The 20,311-nt window shown below is 39.2% G+C and overlaps 1 protein-coding gene across 2 annotated transcripts in view; it reads left to right on the top strand.

The window, feature by feature from the left end:
- The window catches only part of pappaa (pregnancy-associated plasma protein A, pappalysin 1a), an 82,641-nt gene that overhangs the window by 10,173 nt on the left and 52,157 nt on the right, over positions 1-20,311 (top strand). For both annotated transcript variants that reach the window (XM_067484585.1, XM_067484584.1), the window contains exons 3-7: positions 4,971-5,116; positions 5,470-5,763; positions 6,144-6,336; positions 6,628-6,749; positions 15,553-16,054. In XM_067484585.1, the coding sequence (XP_067340686.1) occupies positions 4,971-5,116; positions 5,470-5,763; positions 6,144-6,336; positions 6,628-6,749; positions 15,553-16,054 (1,257 nt within the window). The remainder of the gene's footprint in view (positions 1-4,970; positions 5,117-5,469; positions 5,764-6,143; positions 6,337-6,627; positions 6,750-15,552; positions 16,055-20,311) is intronic.

Raw genomic sequence — 20,311 nt, 5'->3', positions numbered from 1 at the left:
CTGAGCAGCTAGATAGAAGATCAATCCCACAATATCGAACCTCATCAGAGTCAGACTTGCACTTGAAATTAAAATAGTTTTTAGACACACGTCCTAAAAAAAGTAAGATGGATGCACAATCTTTGCAAGGTGGATATTAGGACCATTTCAGCCTCAATAGTTTTTTGGGAAATTAAGTTCTGGCTGGCTTTGTCAGAGGCTAATAGGTCATCCGTTTTCCCGTGGCCTTTGTCTCTCTCCCCCACCAGGGTCAATACCTCTCACTGTGGCAGGTTAATGGATGGACCACCCTCTCTCTTTCTTCATTCTTTCTCCCTGCTGTATTCTAACTGGGCTGTGGAGCTAATCTCTAGTGCGCTTGACTTGGGTGTTTTACAGTTGGTCTTCTAAACCTTAAGCCCCTATCCCATAAAACATAATGGAGTGCTTGGGCATAAATACCAGGACTTTGCACTTTCCCTTTAAAGCCATAGCACACTTATAAAAGCACCTGTTGTCAAGGTTTCACCTGTGCTCCCGTGGGGGCTGATAGAAGTCTTTCTGCATAACTAGGAGACTGAGAGGTAGGTGGAGTAAGGAGGGGCTTTAGTGGGACCACTACAGTCAGGCACAGGAGTTGGATTTGGCTATGATGCAATAACAAGTAGCCACAAGTGGCCATTTGGAAATGTAACACACCAGGCAATTTTGTTGATAATACTTTGGCCAGGTTCAGAAGTCACGGAGGGCAAAGAAGAAGAGGTTCACACATATACGCTAAGGCTGACATCCCAGTAGTCAATGTTGAATTTGAATCATCCCATTGCCCATCCCAGCTTTTTCAAATTCTGCTGTCAGCAACCAGCTGTCAGTGCAGGATCCCTGGAATCTGAGTGCTGTTGACACAGATCTTATACACGTGTCTTCCTTAGAAGGGGAAAAAAATTTATCAGCGTAAGTAGGAAGGTTAAAGAGGAGAGTGCAAGTATAGTAGTAAAGGCAGAGATGAATGATGGGTTTAGGGGCTGTGGTGTTGACCAACTTGATGACAGGGGAGCTGAGGGCCCCCCTCCAATTTTAAAAGTGTTCTTGGCTGTGAGACTGTCACTACCATGCCAGCTAACCCCGGCTTTCACACCATGCTGCCCCAGACATGTGTATACGAGGCACATTTATGAGGATATATGAATTATATATGGGTGTAAATGGATGAAGTCAAAATTTGCCATTTAAAATGCATCAGATATAGAAGCCAGACTAAGTTGCTTTGTGCATCTCTGGATCTCCCTACAACAGAGGCCCTGCAGGGATGCTTGAATTGAGCAAAGTTCAAATGCACTCACCTTACCTTTCTATCCCTCCCTCAGACTTTCACTGTCTTTCTCTTTCTTTTTAAGCCTTTAAGAGATTTTTTCCCAGGATATGTCTAAAAAGTAGTGTGGTTAAATGCATGGAAAATCCGATCTTTCCCAAGTGGCTCATCTCTGCTGAAAAAAATGTATGATGAGAGACAAGAGAGGAAAACAGGGGATATGGGATGGAGAAATCGTTGCAGGGTAAGAGAAAGACAGCGAATGCCGGTGGCGGGGTAAAGCAAGGTTATTTGCAAGGAGCTTTGAGTAAAATGAGGCTGGACAGATAGACGAAAAAGGCAGAAGTGCTTGAAAGGCCCAAACTGTTCTGAATACAAGCGCCCTCATGATGAAGTCACCAGGTACTGAATTCCTACAGTGGCAGCTAACCAAAGTCTCCTACAGACCTTTATGTGATCATTAGGCATGATGTGAAATCAAAAACATGCAAACACGTGGATGCACATGCAAACACACAAGGGGCCTTTTTTTTGATTTCACTAAAACCGTCTGTTTTTGCTCTGAAAGTCCTCCTGTCCACATATCCAGCATGTGATGCACATTGTGCTATTCTAACAGTACCAAGGACTTTTTGATAATTGAACTCAGGTTAGGTTTTAGGTTTTGACCCCACAGTAGAAGTGCTGCTGTTATTCATTGCTGACTTGATCATTCTGCATCAAACCCCTCTGACCCTTTTCTCCCTCATGCATGTCCAAAACCGTTGGACAAATATTTTCTAAGGAAATAATGAAATTCCTGAAATTATTAGGAAGAGGGACCTTATACTGTATCATCTCTCTTCCTTTAGACCTGGACCCAGTGAGTGCCCCCAGTTGCTCTTGCACTGGCTTGAAGAAAGCATTTTCTACGCTAAACCCTGGATTCAAAACGTCTGTTTTGAGGGAAAGCTGCATCTTCACTAAGCAGCTATTTACTGTATCCAGCCTGTGACTTGAGGCAGAGAGACTTGTCCAGCAAATGTTGTAGAGATGTTATGAAACTTTTCATCTAGCTGCATATGAAAAGTGCACTGGTGGTAACCTTAGTAGGCTTGTCGCAGGGGGAGAATTATCTCACTGGTATAAATTCTTCCAGAACATTGCCAAACATCAGTATTACTGACATTCAAATTGCTTCCTTTAGGCAACATTGAACATACGCTATGAAACAACTTGGTCTGCACTCAAGTTTTAATATTTAATGCAGACCCTTGCTTTCCAAACATAGAATTAAAAAAAGTCAAAAAGAGATCGCTGGCACGGCTGGAAATATTTCATGATTTAATACATTTGATAATGCCCAGTTTTAATAATGTTGTGGGCCCAATAAAACTGTGTAAAGGTTTAAAGAATAAATGAACTCATAAAAATAACAGATGTAACAGTTGAAATATCTCTTATACACTGAACAAAAACTGGCATGTACAGTATAGATGAAGTAGTTAAATAATATACCTCAACCGGAGCCCCATAAACAACTGAAGTAAAAGATATCACATTTTTTCCCCTTGTACTGCACTTTGAGCTGCTATTTTTGCAAATATATTTGGTTTGTTATGAAATTTTACCAGTGTGTTATATTCACTGTGAGCTCCTTAGAAGTACACAGAGGTGTACAGAAGTGCTCTACAATAGCTTGTAATATTGTAAATGTACTTAATTTTCAGTCATTTGCCCAGTGAAAGATGAACTATAAAACTATAAATAGCGCACTCACATTTCTGCACTTCACAAAGGTATAAGTCTTTGATTTGTCTTCTTTCATCCTTATATTTACTCGATTTCTCTTAAGTGGGACAAATTTGATATGTAAATTATGATACTTGGTTTTTGCCATTTTGTTGCAGCTCTAAATCCAAACTAGCTTCTCCCCCCCAAATATACTGCCCATTGTTGCACTTAATCTTACAATCCAAGCACATACAGAATATAAAGTAAGCAAGTGTGTCACACAAACCTGGTCAAAACACCCAAAGATGTAAAGATCTAATTTGTGTTATTAGGGTCTATGTTATATTTTATTTCTGATCAACTCCTGTTTCTCTATCCATTGCATGTCTATTTGCAAAGCTTTTGAAAGCCAAGCGAAAAGAATAAACTATCACTTCAGCATATGCAACAGATTACAGAGTCTTCCAAGAGTTGACTGAGCTTGTTGATTCTGTCTGCCAGGACCACCAGCTAGGCTAGAGAAATCTTTGTTTGATGTGCTCATAAAATGAATGACAGTTTCACTGCTGGAAAGATATCTCATTGTAATGAATGATTGCAGTCATTAGTGGTGCCGTTAGGATTCCCAGACAAAACATTATCTCACAGACAGGGAAATCTTTAAATACCTGGACAATTAATTGTTGTTGCAGCCTGACTGTAATGAGTCAGGTTGATCTAAGATGCTACAAGCCTTAAGTGCTATATTACATTTTGTGTTATAGATGCAACTCAGATAAACGAAAAACTGAGTCATGGTTGTTGCAGGAATAACAAGCTTTACAGTATTTGATGGGAATGGTTACATTGACTCATTTACAGTATAATACATAATATCAAATATTATATGCGTTATATGATATGAACATGAGTCATTTATTGTTTATTTCACCCAGGATCATTTCAGCGCCGTGCAATCTGAAAGACAAAAACCAAACACTTGGCAATGTCATAATATTAAACATTATTTGTACTCTTACTAGTAAAGTATATTTACTCCCAATGTGGCGGGCAATGACCTCTCTTACTGATCAGGGGGATAGTCAAAAACAGGATGAAAAAAGGGAATAAAAGTCTTATTGAACTGGTTATTGCATGATTCACTGTCTTCCAACACAAAACATCCAACATAATCATACACTGAAACACACTGTGGCTTGGCTTTTAGTGTTTCCGGACTATACACCCATAGTTAGGCACATATTTGGGGTATCCTACTGTTTATTTGCCTCATGGACTTCCAACATCATCAACATGGTCTGTACTATCCCTTCCATTACACCAGTGTTAAGTGAGCAGCGACTACAATCAAATTGAAAGGATGAGTAGAAGAGAAGAAATCATATGACCATGGCCATTCTAGCCTGATTATTCCAATTACTATGTTCTTTAACCATATCTTACACCATTCATAAACCCAATACAGGTGCACAAAGCCTGTGCCAGAGCCCAAAGACACAAAACTTTAAAAAATCTTTCCAAATGAGCAATTGTTGTTGTTGTTGTCGTTGTGGGATGTTAAACTACATGATGCCTCATGTCAAAGTCATCGTTGGTTCTTGTTAATGAACAGAATATAATCTTCAGATACTCTAAGGCAGAGCCAGGAGAGAAGTTATTTTAATTAGTCTTTATTTTTTAATGTACATCGGTTAAAATGCCAACTGGAATTATTTCATTTCAACCTTAATTTGGTGATTTAAAGGCCATTGCATTAGCCAACGCACTTAAAAAGCATTTGAATTCAACAGGGAACCAATTCTGAAATGTTTTATACTGATCAATAACTTCACATAAGCCCTTTTTGGCTAAGAATCCTGTTGTTATTTGTTAAACTTTGCCTTGGTGAAATCTGCAGTCAATAGAAAGATGCAATCCTCAGTTATTACCATTACGTGCAATTCTCTTTTTTCTGTTTTTTTTCCAGAGCCTATTTGGATGTGAAAGAGCTGAAAGAGATTCTGCATTTGGATGGCTCAACTCACCTGAATGTTTTCTTTGCCAATTCTTCTGATGAAGATCTGGCAGGGGTTGCTACTTGGCCCTGGGACAAAGAGGCCCTCACGCATTTGGGTAGAAGACAAATATAAACACATACATAGATGCGTGCATTCAAACACATGACATGCAAGCATGCACACACTTAAGTTCATGCACATGTCCCTTCTCGGGCAGCCCAGGTTGTTGATTTTGAGTAATTACACTTTAAGCCCCAAGCAGTTTCTGTCTTCATCACTGCTCCAAGAGGGAAGAAGGTGATAATGAAGCTGAGGAGGCCCATGAATAATGCATTGTCTGAATCTTACTCCAGTTCCTTGATTACTTTACACTGCACTAGAAACAAGCATTTGTAATGTGTGCAGACACAAGTGTTTGCAGTGTTTACATTATGTGTATATGTGTTTCCTTTCTCTGTCATTGCTCAGGTGGAATTGTGTTGAATCCTTCCTTTTATGGTACATTTGGTCACACTGACACAATGGTCCACGAGATCGGTCACAGCCTTGGTCTTTACCATGTGTTTCGAGGCATATCAGAGATTGAATCGTGCAATGATGCATGTTTGGAGACTGAGCCCTCAATGGAGACTGGAGATCTGTGTGCCGACACCAACCCATCTCCTAAATACAAAGGCTGCCATGATCCTGAACCGGGCAATGAAACCTGTGGTTGTCAGCATTTCACACAAACACCATTTAATAACTACATGAGTTATTCAGGTGAGATTAGGCATCAGCATGTAATTTGCTACTTTCCCTGGTAAAATTTTGCATGAGCGAGACAGCCCATTCTGTGGCAGCCCACTGCTCCCCCCAGAGGGATCGGTTAAATGCAGAGAAACAATTTAATTTTAACGTGTATGTTTAATATGTATATGTGCTCAGTGAAAATAATGGTTGTTCTTCTTACTGGGAAAAACATGATGGGGCACTTCTGTTCATATGTTTTGATGTCAGATGTCCGTGTAAGAAAAGATAAAGCTCAAAATGATGAGGTGCTTTATTTTGTTCATTTAGACCTGTGGAATGATTGAATGACTTTTTCTTTTTCTGGTCACATCCAAAATGTAGTCCTCACCAACAACTTCTTTTGCCTACAGATGATGCCTGTACGGATTCCTTTACACTCAACCAGGTCTCCAGGATGCACTGCTACCTGGACCTAATATACCAGACCTGGCAACCCTCCTCCAAACCTCCTCCAGTGCCAATGGCACCTCAGGTGGTTGAGCAACATCATAATTCCATCACACTGGAATGGTTTCCACCAATTTCTGGACACTTTTATGACAGGTGAAATGAGCTAGATAGGTTTTGTAAATTGCTGTTGTTTATATTGATAAAGTTGATTATTGTATTACTGCATTATGGATTGTTGTAGTTAATATAGAGATGTAATTTTATTATGAAGTGATTTGTTTGTGAACTAAAACATCACAGGGCTGGAATTATAATCTGAAAACTTTGTTAAACTATTCTCACATAGTTGTGATTATTGTCATTGTTATGTTTTAAAATATTGTATAAATAATCTATTTGGCCTGTATCTAAGTTTTTTGATGTGTCTATCTGTTGGTTTCCTAGAGAAGTGGGATCAGTGTGTGATAAATGCACTGAAGGGAGGGTTTTACTGCAGTATGCCTCCAACTCATCTTCCCCACGACCGTGTGCCCCATCCGGACACTGGTCCCCACGAGAGGCGGAAGGTACAGTACAATACTGTATACTTAGTAGTTGGTAGATTTGGTGCCATGGGATGCTGTCACTGTAAGGTGGTAGTTGATTTGAAAGTTGGACAGTTTTTTGGAATGTGCAGTGGCTCAAGTTTGCTCCTACTGAAGCTTATTGTAATAAAACTGTAAATATTGTTTCCTTCTTAATTTTCCCCACTGTACAGTCAGTCTTAGGTTTATTTTTTATTTACTAAAAGCTGAATTGACTTAAAGTAAATTAAATGTAAAATCCAAACCACATTCACTTTTCATACACAGTTTACATTCTGATAACATAGTTTGAGGTTTGCCATTTATTGATTTTCTGAGTCGGTACGCCAACATACAACAATTTTTGGTGACTCACTCAACCTCAAAACATACCAATGACTCACTCGATTCTTGACACTTGGGCCGTGGGACAACATGGACGGCTCAAGGAGGTCACTTCCCAAAGGGATGGTGCTGTGTGGTACCACAATTCCCATACAAGGCCTCAGGCTTAAAAACAAGGTTAGAGATCATGTCTTAGCTGTAATTCCACATTTTTTTAAAATTACAGTTTGGGGGAATCTACGTGCAACAAATTAGCTGGATTTTAGAAAAAGAAGGCAGTTTTTCACTTTATCGACTTTGTGCCTTTGAATTCATATTAAAACATATATACAGGGGCAGTTATTAGGGATGATGTATTTAATCTACAAAATAGTTGTTGTTCCATCTGTGCACCTCTGATTACTCTGTGGTACTGGCACTGGTAGCATCAAGCATAGTTTGGATGTCATGCATGTGACTATGGCAGCTGTGTGTGCATGCTGTGCTTCTCCCATTATACACACATCTTATACACATTACAATAAACATTCACAAATAAATATTTCTCAGTTACACTAGACACCCTGTCTTGCAAGCTGTATTTAATCAAATGTCTCAGGAATAGCAGTGTTTTCCACTGAAAACTCTGTGAAACAATGTGCGGAGATCTGTATAGCACTGTTCTGAATTTAGAACATTTCATTGTGGAAATTAGATTACACATCTACTTATTCACAACAGCAGATGTTCTTTTTAAATGCAGTAGGCTAGTACCAGCTGCTTCACTCAGTGAGCCTGTTGCATTATGGGTTGTTTGGCCTTAATGTAGCTATGCTAGCAAATGTATCCATATACTGTACCTCTGAAATGGTAATGCCTTCAGTTCAGTTTAAGAGTCAAGTTGTTATTGCATGGTTGAAACTGATTCCTAGTAAGTGGAAATCAATAGACAGTGTCTCCCTATAGCTGGAGGGCATTGCTTAATAGAATCAAAGTCAGTCTCACAGTGAGAGACAATTATGATGTTAAAAGTCTGAGGACAGTTAAAGACTTCTAAAAAAATCTGGTTGGTAAGTTAAACAAACTACATAATTTGACAAATCTATCTTATATTCTTTGTACCTCTGGAACAAAACTATTACCATGAACATAGTAAAGTAAGGAGGGGTCAGTACATGTGCAGAAATAGCTGTAAATATGTTAAAAAATAAACATGCATCTTGCGAAGACTTCAGTTTAATAGACTCCAAATTAATAGACGTGGTAATGCCATTTACCATTGCATCTTATGCAGCCACGCAGTTTGCTTTGAGTGAACTTACTAAACTAAGGCATATGTGTTCATTACTAAAAAAGCCCGGGTACAGGCTACATCCTTCATCAACTGTGATGCAAAATGCTGGCATCACTGAGGTCATGTAGCTCATCCACCCGAAGTCAATTATCCATCTATTATTTCACTTTCAGTGTTTTGGCCAAACCGCCCTGAAATGCTCTTCCTTCATGTATCAGATTAGCTAAATCTCTCAGATATGTATTTTACATTGTGCATATTTGACAGTTTTATGTAGTTAGTTGTAATGTGTATGTATAGTTTCTGTTATGTGAAGCTTGTTTAAAGTTCGATACCAGAAAAAATTGCATGGTAATTATAGCAATAAAACAGTTTATATAATTTTACAATAAATACCCAAGTAGACAAATAATACTTCTAGTGTAGTACTGCTACAATGATTATTACTGAGATTTACGATATTAGTATATATGTATATAAAACAAATAAATTATATGCTTTATTTATAAAGAATACAAAAACAAATCAAATTTTAGTTTTTTGGTTTTTGCGCTAGTAAGATATGAGCTAAACTCCAAAATTCATACATAACATAGTCATACACACAAATACCATCTGGCATACAAACAGGCATCTGTGTACTGCATATATATATACATGTACATACACATACATACATACATACATACTGATACATACTGTGGGTAATAGTTTCAGCTGCTTATTGTGATGTTGTTGTCTAACCATATATTGCTTTAGGATAAGATTGATCCCACAATGAGGAAATTCCAGTGTTCCAATGTTGAAAAGACAAGCACCAGATATTGCACCACACATTAAATCAAAGATATTTTCCCTCACCCCTCCCCTAAATGAATATTACACAAGAACACAACACGTTACATAACAGACACAAACGTTTCTCCCATAATAACCATACACATAACACACAAAAAAGTTACTCCCATTTGTGTCTCACTGTGTTGGTGTGTTGTACAGTCTGAAAGCTGTGGGGAGGAATGACCTGGGATAGCCCTCCTTCATACACTGGGGTTGTAACAGTCTTGTGCTGAAGGAGTTGCTCAGAGCCTCCATAGTGTGATGCAGGGGGTGGGGGGTGTTATCCATAATTTATTCTTTAACATACTTTGTTCTATATCATGCGACTCAACAGTGATGGTTACCAAACTACATGAGGCCTTTATTTATTTCTAGTAAAGACAGATCCATACAAACAAACTGATGAATATTGTTCTTCTAAGAAACCACCATCTTGTGTTGTAAATTAATACAAATCTTGCCATGTGGTGTGCCTGTTGCCTGTTAAAACAAATATTGATACAAATGGGAAAATGCACACAAAAGCCATAATAACAATCTACCTACTTAACATCAATATAATTACAATAACTACTACTACAACTACTACTAATCATAATCACTATCATTATCCAGCAGTTAATATTCTCCATCTGTTGCTGCGTAGCAAGAGTTTGAGTGTGGGTGTGTGTCTGTGTTAGTGTGTGTGTGTATGAGTGTGTGTGGATATTGGACCTAATTCACTGAACCTTGCTTTCACACTGGCTATAGCGTGTGTACTAAAGGCAAGTCTGGGCTTGTCTAACATTCGGTGTGTGTAAACTGTACACTGACCTCCCCCCACCCCCACCCCCCCCCACTCCCCGTAGAAGGGTCCCATTTCTGGCAGCTCTACATTCTCTGTTAACTCTGCTTAGGCCAGTTCATTATTGGACACCACAGCTGCCATTTCCTGCTGTGATGGTGCAACTGTGTCCAGCAGTTGCTAATATTCAATAGACATTCAGATAAACCATTGATATAGGATACTGTAAACATACTGACATAACCTTCTATTTTTGATATTTGAAGATAAGTGTAAATTTATGCCCTTGTGTGACCGATCTGTGTTTAGATGCATTCGCCAGCATTTACGCACACACGACACCTGTTATCTAAGAACATGTGGGCTGTGTGGGCTCACACTACTGGAATGGAAAACACTGCTGTGGTCAGAGAGAGCGAGAGTATCTCCCTTAAACCTTTATGGTGAGACAAAAAAAAAAAAAAAAAAAAATCTAGAAAAAAAATGGCAGAACATTAGATATGGATTTGGGGAGAAAGACTCGGTACAGGTGAAAACCACTATAGTTAAAGGACCTACTGTAGTTAGTGGCTGATTGAAAACAGCAGTGTTTGTGTGAATGGAAATTAAAGGTGTATGTTGCCACCGTAGAGGATGTGCGTGGGACTGTGTGTGTGTGAGTCAATGTGAATGCACATTCTCGTGCACGCTCTACATACGCATTAGGCATGTAGAAAAAGTTTTATTGTGTACAAAGATGTATGGATTTACTTAATAAGTCTTGAGAACAAGCATTTATGTGTCTGTCTGCATTGGTCCAATATTTATTGAAGCATTGAAGCATTGAAGCTGTAGCATCAGGCCTTGTTGTTGTTGATTTGTCAGCCTGGCACAATATACATATATTGAGGGTTCAATTTACATCATGATGCAAAGACTCTATGACACCCTAGTTGAATGACTGACCTTTGCACTACAGGAAAGATGACGAAGCTCACGCTAAAAGGTTTTAACAATCACAGTGACATTATTTAACTCTAAGTCTCTAGTGGCAATAGATTTAGGTATTTCAGTAATTAGCTATCTTATTTTCAAAACCAGCAAAATAGTTATTCTCCAATGAACATATGTCCGAATAAATGTTCCTACACCTAATTAACAGTAACACTTTACTCAAAATTCTGCTCAGCTTTACTATGTTTAGACTTATTGTAAACTATGAACTATTGTTGACAATTTGTTGACAAAATTCTTAATTATTAAAAGCTTTTGATAAAGTTTCTTATATCCGTAAACATCATTCTTAGAATTTAGTCCCTGGTCATTGTACATTGGCTCTTCCTGGATTCCCCAAAAGTAGCACCTGTGTCATCTGCTTCATATGTTTAAAAAAAAAAAAAACACCAGCTCCCAGTGCTATGACGGATTAAACACTGAAATACCCTGAATACAACATGATGTGACACCATTTCCCAAGACCTAGTGTCTGATGCTTTCATAGTGCCTGTGAAGTGTCTCTCTGTTTGTGTGCGTGTCAGGGCAAAAGGGCTTGAGGAGGTTGATGTCTGCCTTCTGAGTGAGGAAGTGTGTAACAGTGTGTGACAGTGAGTCATCGATAGTGAGAGCCAGAGCCAGACACTTCTTAGAAAGCATAAAGCGTGCATGCCCAGACATATCCCTGTCTGTTTATTCATCCGGCACTCTGGACTTTTTGTGGATCAGTATGATTCTCAAGAGCAGGATTATGACTGGCACCAGCATCTATCCTGGTGTTCAGATTTGCCAACTAGTCATTTTTTAGCTGATTTCTGTAGGTTGTAACAAACATTGGTCATTTAAGCCCCTGAAACAACACAGTACCTGTAATTTATTTTTTATGCAGATGACTTTGCTGAGTTTTGAATTGCAAGTTCTCTGATACAATCTAATTATCAGAAGACATAATGAACACATAATTGATTTTCAATTGTTGATAAAAGCGTGGCATAAAACACTGTCAGCACAGTAAGTAGTTGATGTTAATGTAACGGCATTTTCACTTTTTGTTATAATCCTCACACCCATCTACCAATATCATTGAAAAGCTCCGTGAAGTTCTGCCACTAAACATGACAAAGAAATGCTGTTATTGACAACCAATATTTTTATTAAAGTTCGATACCAGAAAAAATTGGACGGTAATTACAGCAATAAAACAGTTTATATAATTTTACAATAAATACCCAATATATTTACACCTAAGAGTAAAAAAACGCTTGATTTGACTGAATTTATGCCATGAACCCAGTGCTTTTGCAATAATTATTGTCATCATAATAACCTCATCAAAATGGATAAGCTGGGCAATATGCAGTTTCCACCAAGCCTCTCGGATGAGAGCTGAGGGGTGCACCAGCTTGGCCGCAGTTCAAATTGCAGGTCAGGTGATGCACTTTGGCCCAAGAAAACTTGCAATACAAAACCACCAACCATGTTTTTTCAATTTTGAAAAGTCAGGTCACATACAGTAAAGGTGTACCAGCCCCTCATTTGCACGTTTTTTTGTAATCTGTTCCTACAGGGACATGAGCAAGTAAAATGAAAAATAAATATAATGTTTTTCATGAGCGAGTGATATAGTTAGTTCAATTTAAATTTTTGCTTATGTGTTTTAACACTTCTACAATAATCACCATAGAAGCAGCAGAGAACTTATTTTTCACATTGCATACAGGTATCCACAGTGCGATGTAAAGTTGTCATATTTGTTTAAATCTCTACCTTTGTACCTAATGCAATGTTCATTTTATATTGAGGAGCAGACTCAGTGGGTCACTTTGTAAAACTGACAACGCAATCGTGCCGGCATCATCAAGCTCAACTTTGAAATAACAATTGGAAGTTGCCTTGATCCTGTCTTTCTATTTAAAAATAGGATTTTTACATTTATATTTTATATATATATATATATATATATATATATATATATATATATATATATATATATATATATATATATATATATATATATATATATATATATTCACATTAATTTCATTATTCATTATTCAATTTTATTCATATAGCGCCAATTCACAACAAAGTCATCTCAGGGAACTTTACAGAATAAAGTCAAGATTATAAAGATATATAAGGAGAACCCAACAATTCCCCCTGGAGCAAGCCATAGGCAACAGTGCAGAGGCAAAACTCCCTTTAACGGAAGAAACCTCCAGCAGAACCAGGCTCAGGGTGGACGCCCATCTGCCTCGACCGGTTGGGGTGAGTGGAAAGGGGAGAGAGAAAAGAACAGAGCAACAAAAAGCAACAACAAATCACAAATCACATTAAATTTCAGCTTCATCCATTATTTGTATGAGATCTTAGACTTTGTAACTTCTTAAACAATTGTACTGGCTAATTACTCCTTACTGTCAAAAAGCTGATGTCAGTTAGCAACATTACACTTTTTAAAGACGATGAAGTGCTACTACATTACTCAAAGCGATCACTCCTGTGATAACTTTTTCAAACATGTAAATCACAAACCACTGACCTGACCGAAATCATCAAACATTTAAAGTGTGACATACTGTATCTCGAGGACCCTGTCACCTTGAAAACACAATTTTTTTTCACTTATTTACCTCAGCAGCAAATAATGAAATATGATTCTTCATTCTCATCTTCAAGCTCTTTTACATTGTTTTTAACTCAATAATAACCAGAAAATCCTGCATCATTATTGGGAGCACAGACGGCTCTACAGCTTCAGTGTGAAGTTGTATGTAACTTTAGAGTTAACCTCAGTCTCTTTAATCATCGCCAGAAACAAAACTTGGAAGTTTTATTTTGCATAATCCTACAGTATCTCTATCAATTGTGGCTTACAAATTGCTGCTAATGCTTACGGACAGATTTATTAGTTTAATTCACAGAAATGAACAAAGCAGCAGTCATGGGCAATTTAAAAACCTACGTACTTTTATTTGATAAACATTGAATGCGGTATTTTTACCTGTTCCAAATATCACTCCGCTTGTAATCATGAAGCAGACAGTCCAGCATAGATCCACTGTCTCTGCCATTGTCTTTGTCTAGTCTTAGAAAAACCGCAAGAACTACTTGCCTCCATTCTGCCCAATTTCCCATGGATGTCCATCGACATCTCCAATCTTGTCCGTAGGCAGATCCTTCTCACTGGATTCCACTCGCTAGGATGGGTGGTTTTGTCGACAAACTAGCACCAAGATCAACAGAGAATTAATGGCTTATATTCAAACCTCGGGTCTGGAGAGTTCAGTCACCTTGAGGCCCCTCTCCCTGCTTATAGGTCAAACACTTCAAAGCTGGGATTGGTATAATACTGATACAATTTAGGGATCCTGAGAGGCGCTGATATACAGTCGTATTTATCAGTTCATAGTACATTTTGATCACCTGTTGCAGGTAGCTGTTCAACATGCCGTGGGACCGATGGAGGCATATTGGATTTTCATATATACATAGATACATCTTTGTATGTTTCAAATACAGTTTACATTGCCTTGGGTTACACAATGGATGACACCCCTTTTCTATCTTCTCCTAAGTCTCTAACCATATTAACAACAGTGCCAGAGCAGGAGTAGGGCCCATCATAACAGCTGACATTACAAAATATTTTCAGTGGCTACAGCTCCTTTCCTTGCAAACTCAATGAAAGAGTACCCACAAAGCCAGGACTACGTGAGCCGAGCTTAAAGCCAAAATAGCCAAGTTCTTGGAGTGTACTAGTTCATTCTCTCCCAGCACAACCCCCAACCCACCCCATTTCTCTCCTTTTCTGTCTTTCTTTCTTTAATTCACCTTCACTGTGACCACACACACACTTACAGTACAATAATAAATGTGTTGAGATAATGTGGCTTGGAAACCATATTCAGTCCTCACTTGATTAAACACTGGAATTTTGCACAGTGCCCAGAAATGAGGTTAGCAAATGGCTTCAATGGTTGCCAGCTTGGAAATGCACAAAAGGAAATCAAGGGAGAACATAGTGTCTGCCGCTTGCTGGCTTCTAAAAGTGCTTGATGAATGTTAGTGTACGTCACTTGGGATAATGCGAGTTAGCTGTGCGTGGACTCCAAATATGGCTGGAGTGTGACTGTTAGAGGTTGTAATGACTGTGCTGAAGTGAGAACCCTGCACTAGGCCCCTCTCAGAAGGTACACACCTCAGCTCTGCCTTTCCTCTGCAGATGGACTCACAATGAACTCTCAGTTTCACCTCTACCTTGATGCTGAGAGAAGTGTTGATACACTCAAAATTCACTACAATCATTGATGCAATTATGTTGCCACTCATAAAAATGCTATTAGCTTTAACTTAGTTATACTTCTCTCCATCCCGTAAGGAATTTATTGACCTGTAGCATAAATATTTGTGTTCATTATTATGTGTTTTCATGCAATTCCACTATCACTCAAAACGACTGTGTAGGAAATTGCCAAGTGGTTGACATTTTATGTGTCTATATATTTAATATTATTCTGTTGAATTTGTGAATTATTAGGGGTCTCTTTGTTGTCTGTATGACACTCTGATTTTTTAAATTTATGTCACAGGCCCCCCAGATGTGGAGCAAGCCTGTGAGCCAAGCGTGCGGACGTGGAGTCCTAATGCAGGGATTGAGCAAGGTGTTGTCGGCCTCACTGAGTGCCCTCTCCAGGGCTGCATGCTTCAGCTAGAGTTCGCCTTTCCGCTGGTACCAGACTCTCTGACGGTGTGGGTCACCTTCTTCAGCCCTGATGAAACCGCACTTCCAGCTATCCACAACATCTTGCTACTAACTGTCAGTGGGAACAACATTTCACTGGGTCCCAGCAATGTCTTCTGTGACACCCCACTGACTCTGAAGCTGGACATAGAAGAAGAGGTATATGGGGTACAGTTTTTCACTATGGAGCAACACCTAGAGATTGATGCCACCCTCATAGCATCCAAGCCCGACTGCTTACTTTGTAAGCATTGCCAGCCACTACGCTACCGCCTGTTGCGCCATCCGCCCTTCACCCATGCACCCCATGGTGTGATGCTTAATGAACCTACACGGCGATACACAGACAGGTAGGTAAATGGTTTTAAACAAATGCACATACTACCACAGACATTCCGCAGTGAAACCTGATATGTTCTCACTGACCTTCTTGAGTCAAGAAATAACTAAACAACACAGATAAAAGTTTGGTCTTTTTTGACATTGCCTCCTCGCAGAAGAGAAAAGCCATACAGTACATCGGAAATTGTTTGGTTGGTTTGAAACTGTTGTTTTACCCAAAGTATTTCCTTTTAGAAGTTGAGAATAGCTGAGTGGTTTACCATTTAGCTTCCTGCTTTAATGTGATGTAATTGTGGGTTTTTAAGAGTACCCCCAGTAAGAAGGTGTTTATTTATATCTGAAAACTATCCACAAAAATATGTTCTTGTAAGACCAGATATCCTTTTCAATACCCCCAGGGGCTCTTGCAAGCCACCAATGCTTCTGCAATTTCAAATCTGCTGCCCAACATTTGTTTCCTAAGTCAGAGGTCAGTTGTTGCCCACATTTGTTTTTTCCCATGTTCCATGAAGCAAGGGCAAACAGATGGCTTGTTGAAGGTATTATCTGCACGCTGTGGTGAGAGTTTAGTGCTTTGCTGTCATGGAATGTGCTGACTAGATAAAGATTATGCTATACATGGTGCTGCTGTGTGTTAAGCCATCTCACTATCGTGCTGTCAGCGTGGTTCACACGAGACGGAAAGTGCTTGATTATAAGCAATGGTGAGTATGCATGTTATTCAAGATGGACAATTTATGGAACAATTAAGTTGCATAAATTGTCCACACAAAACCAAAATGTCGATGCGCAATGAGGGTTGACCATTTCAGTGGAAGCGGAAGGAAATTCTTTTCTGTTGAACATGTGGGATGTTGTCTCTGTTAGAAGTAAGTTCATGGGTTCTAAACACAAAACTCCAACTAATTCCAACCTGGAGTAAGTATGACAACATTAAACATGTTTGCTTTATGTAGTTCTTTTATATATGTCATTGTTAGATAGAAAAACATGGAAATGCCTTTACAAAACATAAAGATGAAGGAACTTATGCTAAGAGCAATATGCAAGTCTATTACTTTGCTCTTGGCTCTGTTTGCATGTCATAGCATCACTGATAGTGAGTTAAAGGAAATGTAAATGGGTTCCAGTGTCGGGGTGCAGGTTAAATTAATTTTATTATTGCTAAATCTAAATCTTACTATTTCTTTAATTAGGTGATTAATCATGTTATTGTTGTTATATTCTGCAATGTGAGTTAGATGAGGTGTTATATCCTCTGGCTAAGATAATGCTTTGCCACACTTGCTGTCACACAGCAAACAGAGCCTTTGACACTATGGAGTAAAGAGCAAAGTTCACCAAAATGTTTTGGCATGCCACAAACATTGTTAAGTGCTCCGTTTAAATTGCCTTGGTCCAGCTGCTGAAAAGCTTTTGTTGACCACACAGTAAGCTTCTTGTTCTTGCAGCATGTTTCCATGGTGGAGAACAGTCGAGGTGTGGAGGGAGGTGATTGCAGGTCACACTGTCAGACCACTGACTTTCACCTGAGCAAGAGAAAACTGAGCAAGAGACACAGCTGACATGTTGTCTCCTTTGGCTCCATCCATGAGTGGTGGTTTGTTTGCAATGGCTGAGGGCTGGGAGGTCAGGGTGACAGAGTAAATTATGGTCGGGAGTAAAAAGAGTGAAGTGAGGAGGAGACATAAGAGGTGGAAGGTTAGACCGGTTGTGAGTAAATCATTGCTAGGCTCAGAGGGGCAATAGGTGAAGAAGAGAACATTGGGGGGTTGAGAAAGTATGAAGAGAGAGGGTACAAGGATTGGGTTGGTTTGACCCCATCCTTCTAAGGCACCCCAGCCTATGGACTAATCCTATTACTCACGTGGGTCTCAGAAATGTCATTCAGTCAAAGCCTATCTCAGGACTGATGTGAAGAGACCTCCCAGGCAAAAGGGAGTTAGGCAACTCCACCAGCATCAATACTATCCTATACCCCCTCAGTAAACCTCTCTACCAGTGTTCTGAATACCTCTTCTCTGTTATATCTAATATCCCTTAACCTCTTCAACCTCTCATTTGACAAATGTACTACTCCATGAGAACTTCTGTCTCGAAAAGGCAAATATTATTTGTTTAATAGGTGCAGATATTTTCACATGAACAGAAACTCACATTGTACATTACCTAAGTTTATATTATCACTGACTAACCTAAGTGTCATTAAAAAAGACAAAAATCACTATTTTTGATTAATTTTGAACGTTTTGGCATCCCTTCCCACAAATCCCACAAAATTTCATTCCTCTCATCACACACACTATACTGTAGTATGTTGAGACATGGGAAATGCAGCTTGCGTAACCCTCCTAATATGAACCATATTCATGAGTTACAGAGAAAGTGAATAGTGTATAGCTCAGGGTGGTTCTTGGAATGTCAGGTACACTTAACAGAATCTCTAAAGCTCTCTGCATTTTAGGAAGAGAAACAAGCAAAATTTGTGTGTATATATAGGAATCAATCGGGACTGTTTATGCATAAGCAAACCTGGTGGCTGGAACTCAATTGATAGAGCAGTGGTTGACGAACCACAGGGTCAGCGTTTCGACTCCTGGGCCCTCCTGGCTATATTTCGAAGTCTCCTTGGGCTCGACCCATACACCCCAAGTTGGTAATGTTGGGTGAGGTGAGCACGTTGCATGGCAGCCACCATCATCAGTGTGCGTGTGAAAGAGTAAATGTGAAGCAACATTATAAAGCACTTTGGATAAAACTGCTACATAAGCCAAAAGGCCATTTATCAAACTGTCATAAAAAGGCATGTCTTTTCTTTTAAAAATGTTCCACTCTCTCTTTTATAGTACATCTTATGAATCTAAACATGTAACATTAGTTTTTTAGACATACTGTAGGTGTAAAAATAATACCAGTCAAACCTCAAATACATGTCAGCTGCCACTCTGACAAAAGGGGGTATTGCCATGTTTGTTGTTCTTGCATGCTCAATCTAAGATTTTTTCTCAAGTTCCTTAAATTTATCTGCTTTTCTCATCTGGGATCTCTTAGCCAAGAATAACAAGCAGCTACAGAACGGAAACACATCCATATGCATGCTCACACATAAAGCTAGTACACACACACACACACACACACACACACACACACACACACACACACACACACACACACACACACACACACACACACATTCACGCCAGTGAAGGCAGGAACACACACATGGGTCAACCCAGACCCACACCATTGCTCTTCTTGCTTTCAGTAGCAGGGACATACATTTGCACATGCTTCCATGTGTAATCACCAGGCACTATCAAAACACCTGTAAAGACTTATTACAATGACTTGTGGCTGACTTTGAACCGGAGCCAAGATTAAAACTCTGTTCCGCAATAATGTCTGGATGCACAAAGACGCATCAGTGAGAGATAGAAAGTGGAGTAAAGTTCTTTCAAATATGAGTCCAAAAGCAGATCAGCTGCATATCATATTGAATTCGTTACAGTTTTAAGGTTGTGTTTAGGATTTTTTGGTGGTTGACACATTTTATGAGAATACCCAGTCATAGACATCACACATCAAGTGAGATCCCCTGTCCCTTGCTGCATATTTTACACATTTAGTTCTAAAGGATGACAAATTCATAGAAACGTGATTCATCTGCACCCGTTACTTTGTTTCATGCACAGACTAACACAGCATAAATATTAGCAGTGAGGTCAAGAGGAATCAAGCATGCACTTAATTAGGAGCAGCTTAAAAGCCTCTGTTATCACTCTATGAGGAGTAATAGTACTGACCCTACAGAGCCAAAGGTGCATTGTGACACTTAGGTAACATATGTAACTGGGAGGAATGCTTAAGGTCTCAGTTCAGCACAGGATGTAGATACACTAGGTTGTGGCTATGCTTTTGGACTTTTAAGTATTTAAAATGCTTCTACAGTCACGTTTGTGCTTTTTTAACTCTATAACAAAGAAGACGACCCAACAAGGCATCTGATCTTCCATACTTCTCATTGTCATTATAGGTGGCTTTGTTCACTCTGTGAATGAGGCATTAGCTGCACAAACAAGTAACCGTGTTACTTGGACTGCAGCACCATTTTCTGGGGTCTCATCCATTAGACGGGTGAAGGGCTGTCATGTTCTGGGTGAGACCTTTACATAAGAAAAGTGCTCTTTGAGGCCTGCTGTGCTGGATTGCCAAACGTCAAGAAATCAAGGCAGGCGCTTTTATAGGTGTCATGTATCACTGTCTGT

Source organism: Channa argus, chromosome 18 (assembly GCF_033026475.1).
Source record: "Channa argus isolate prfri chromosome 18, Channa argus male v1.0, whole genome shotgun sequence".
Lineage (NCBI taxonomy): Eukaryota > Metazoa > Chordata > Actinopteri > Anabantiformes > Channidae > Channa > Channa argus.
This window is presented reverse-complemented; position numbering and strand designations above follow the sequence as displayed.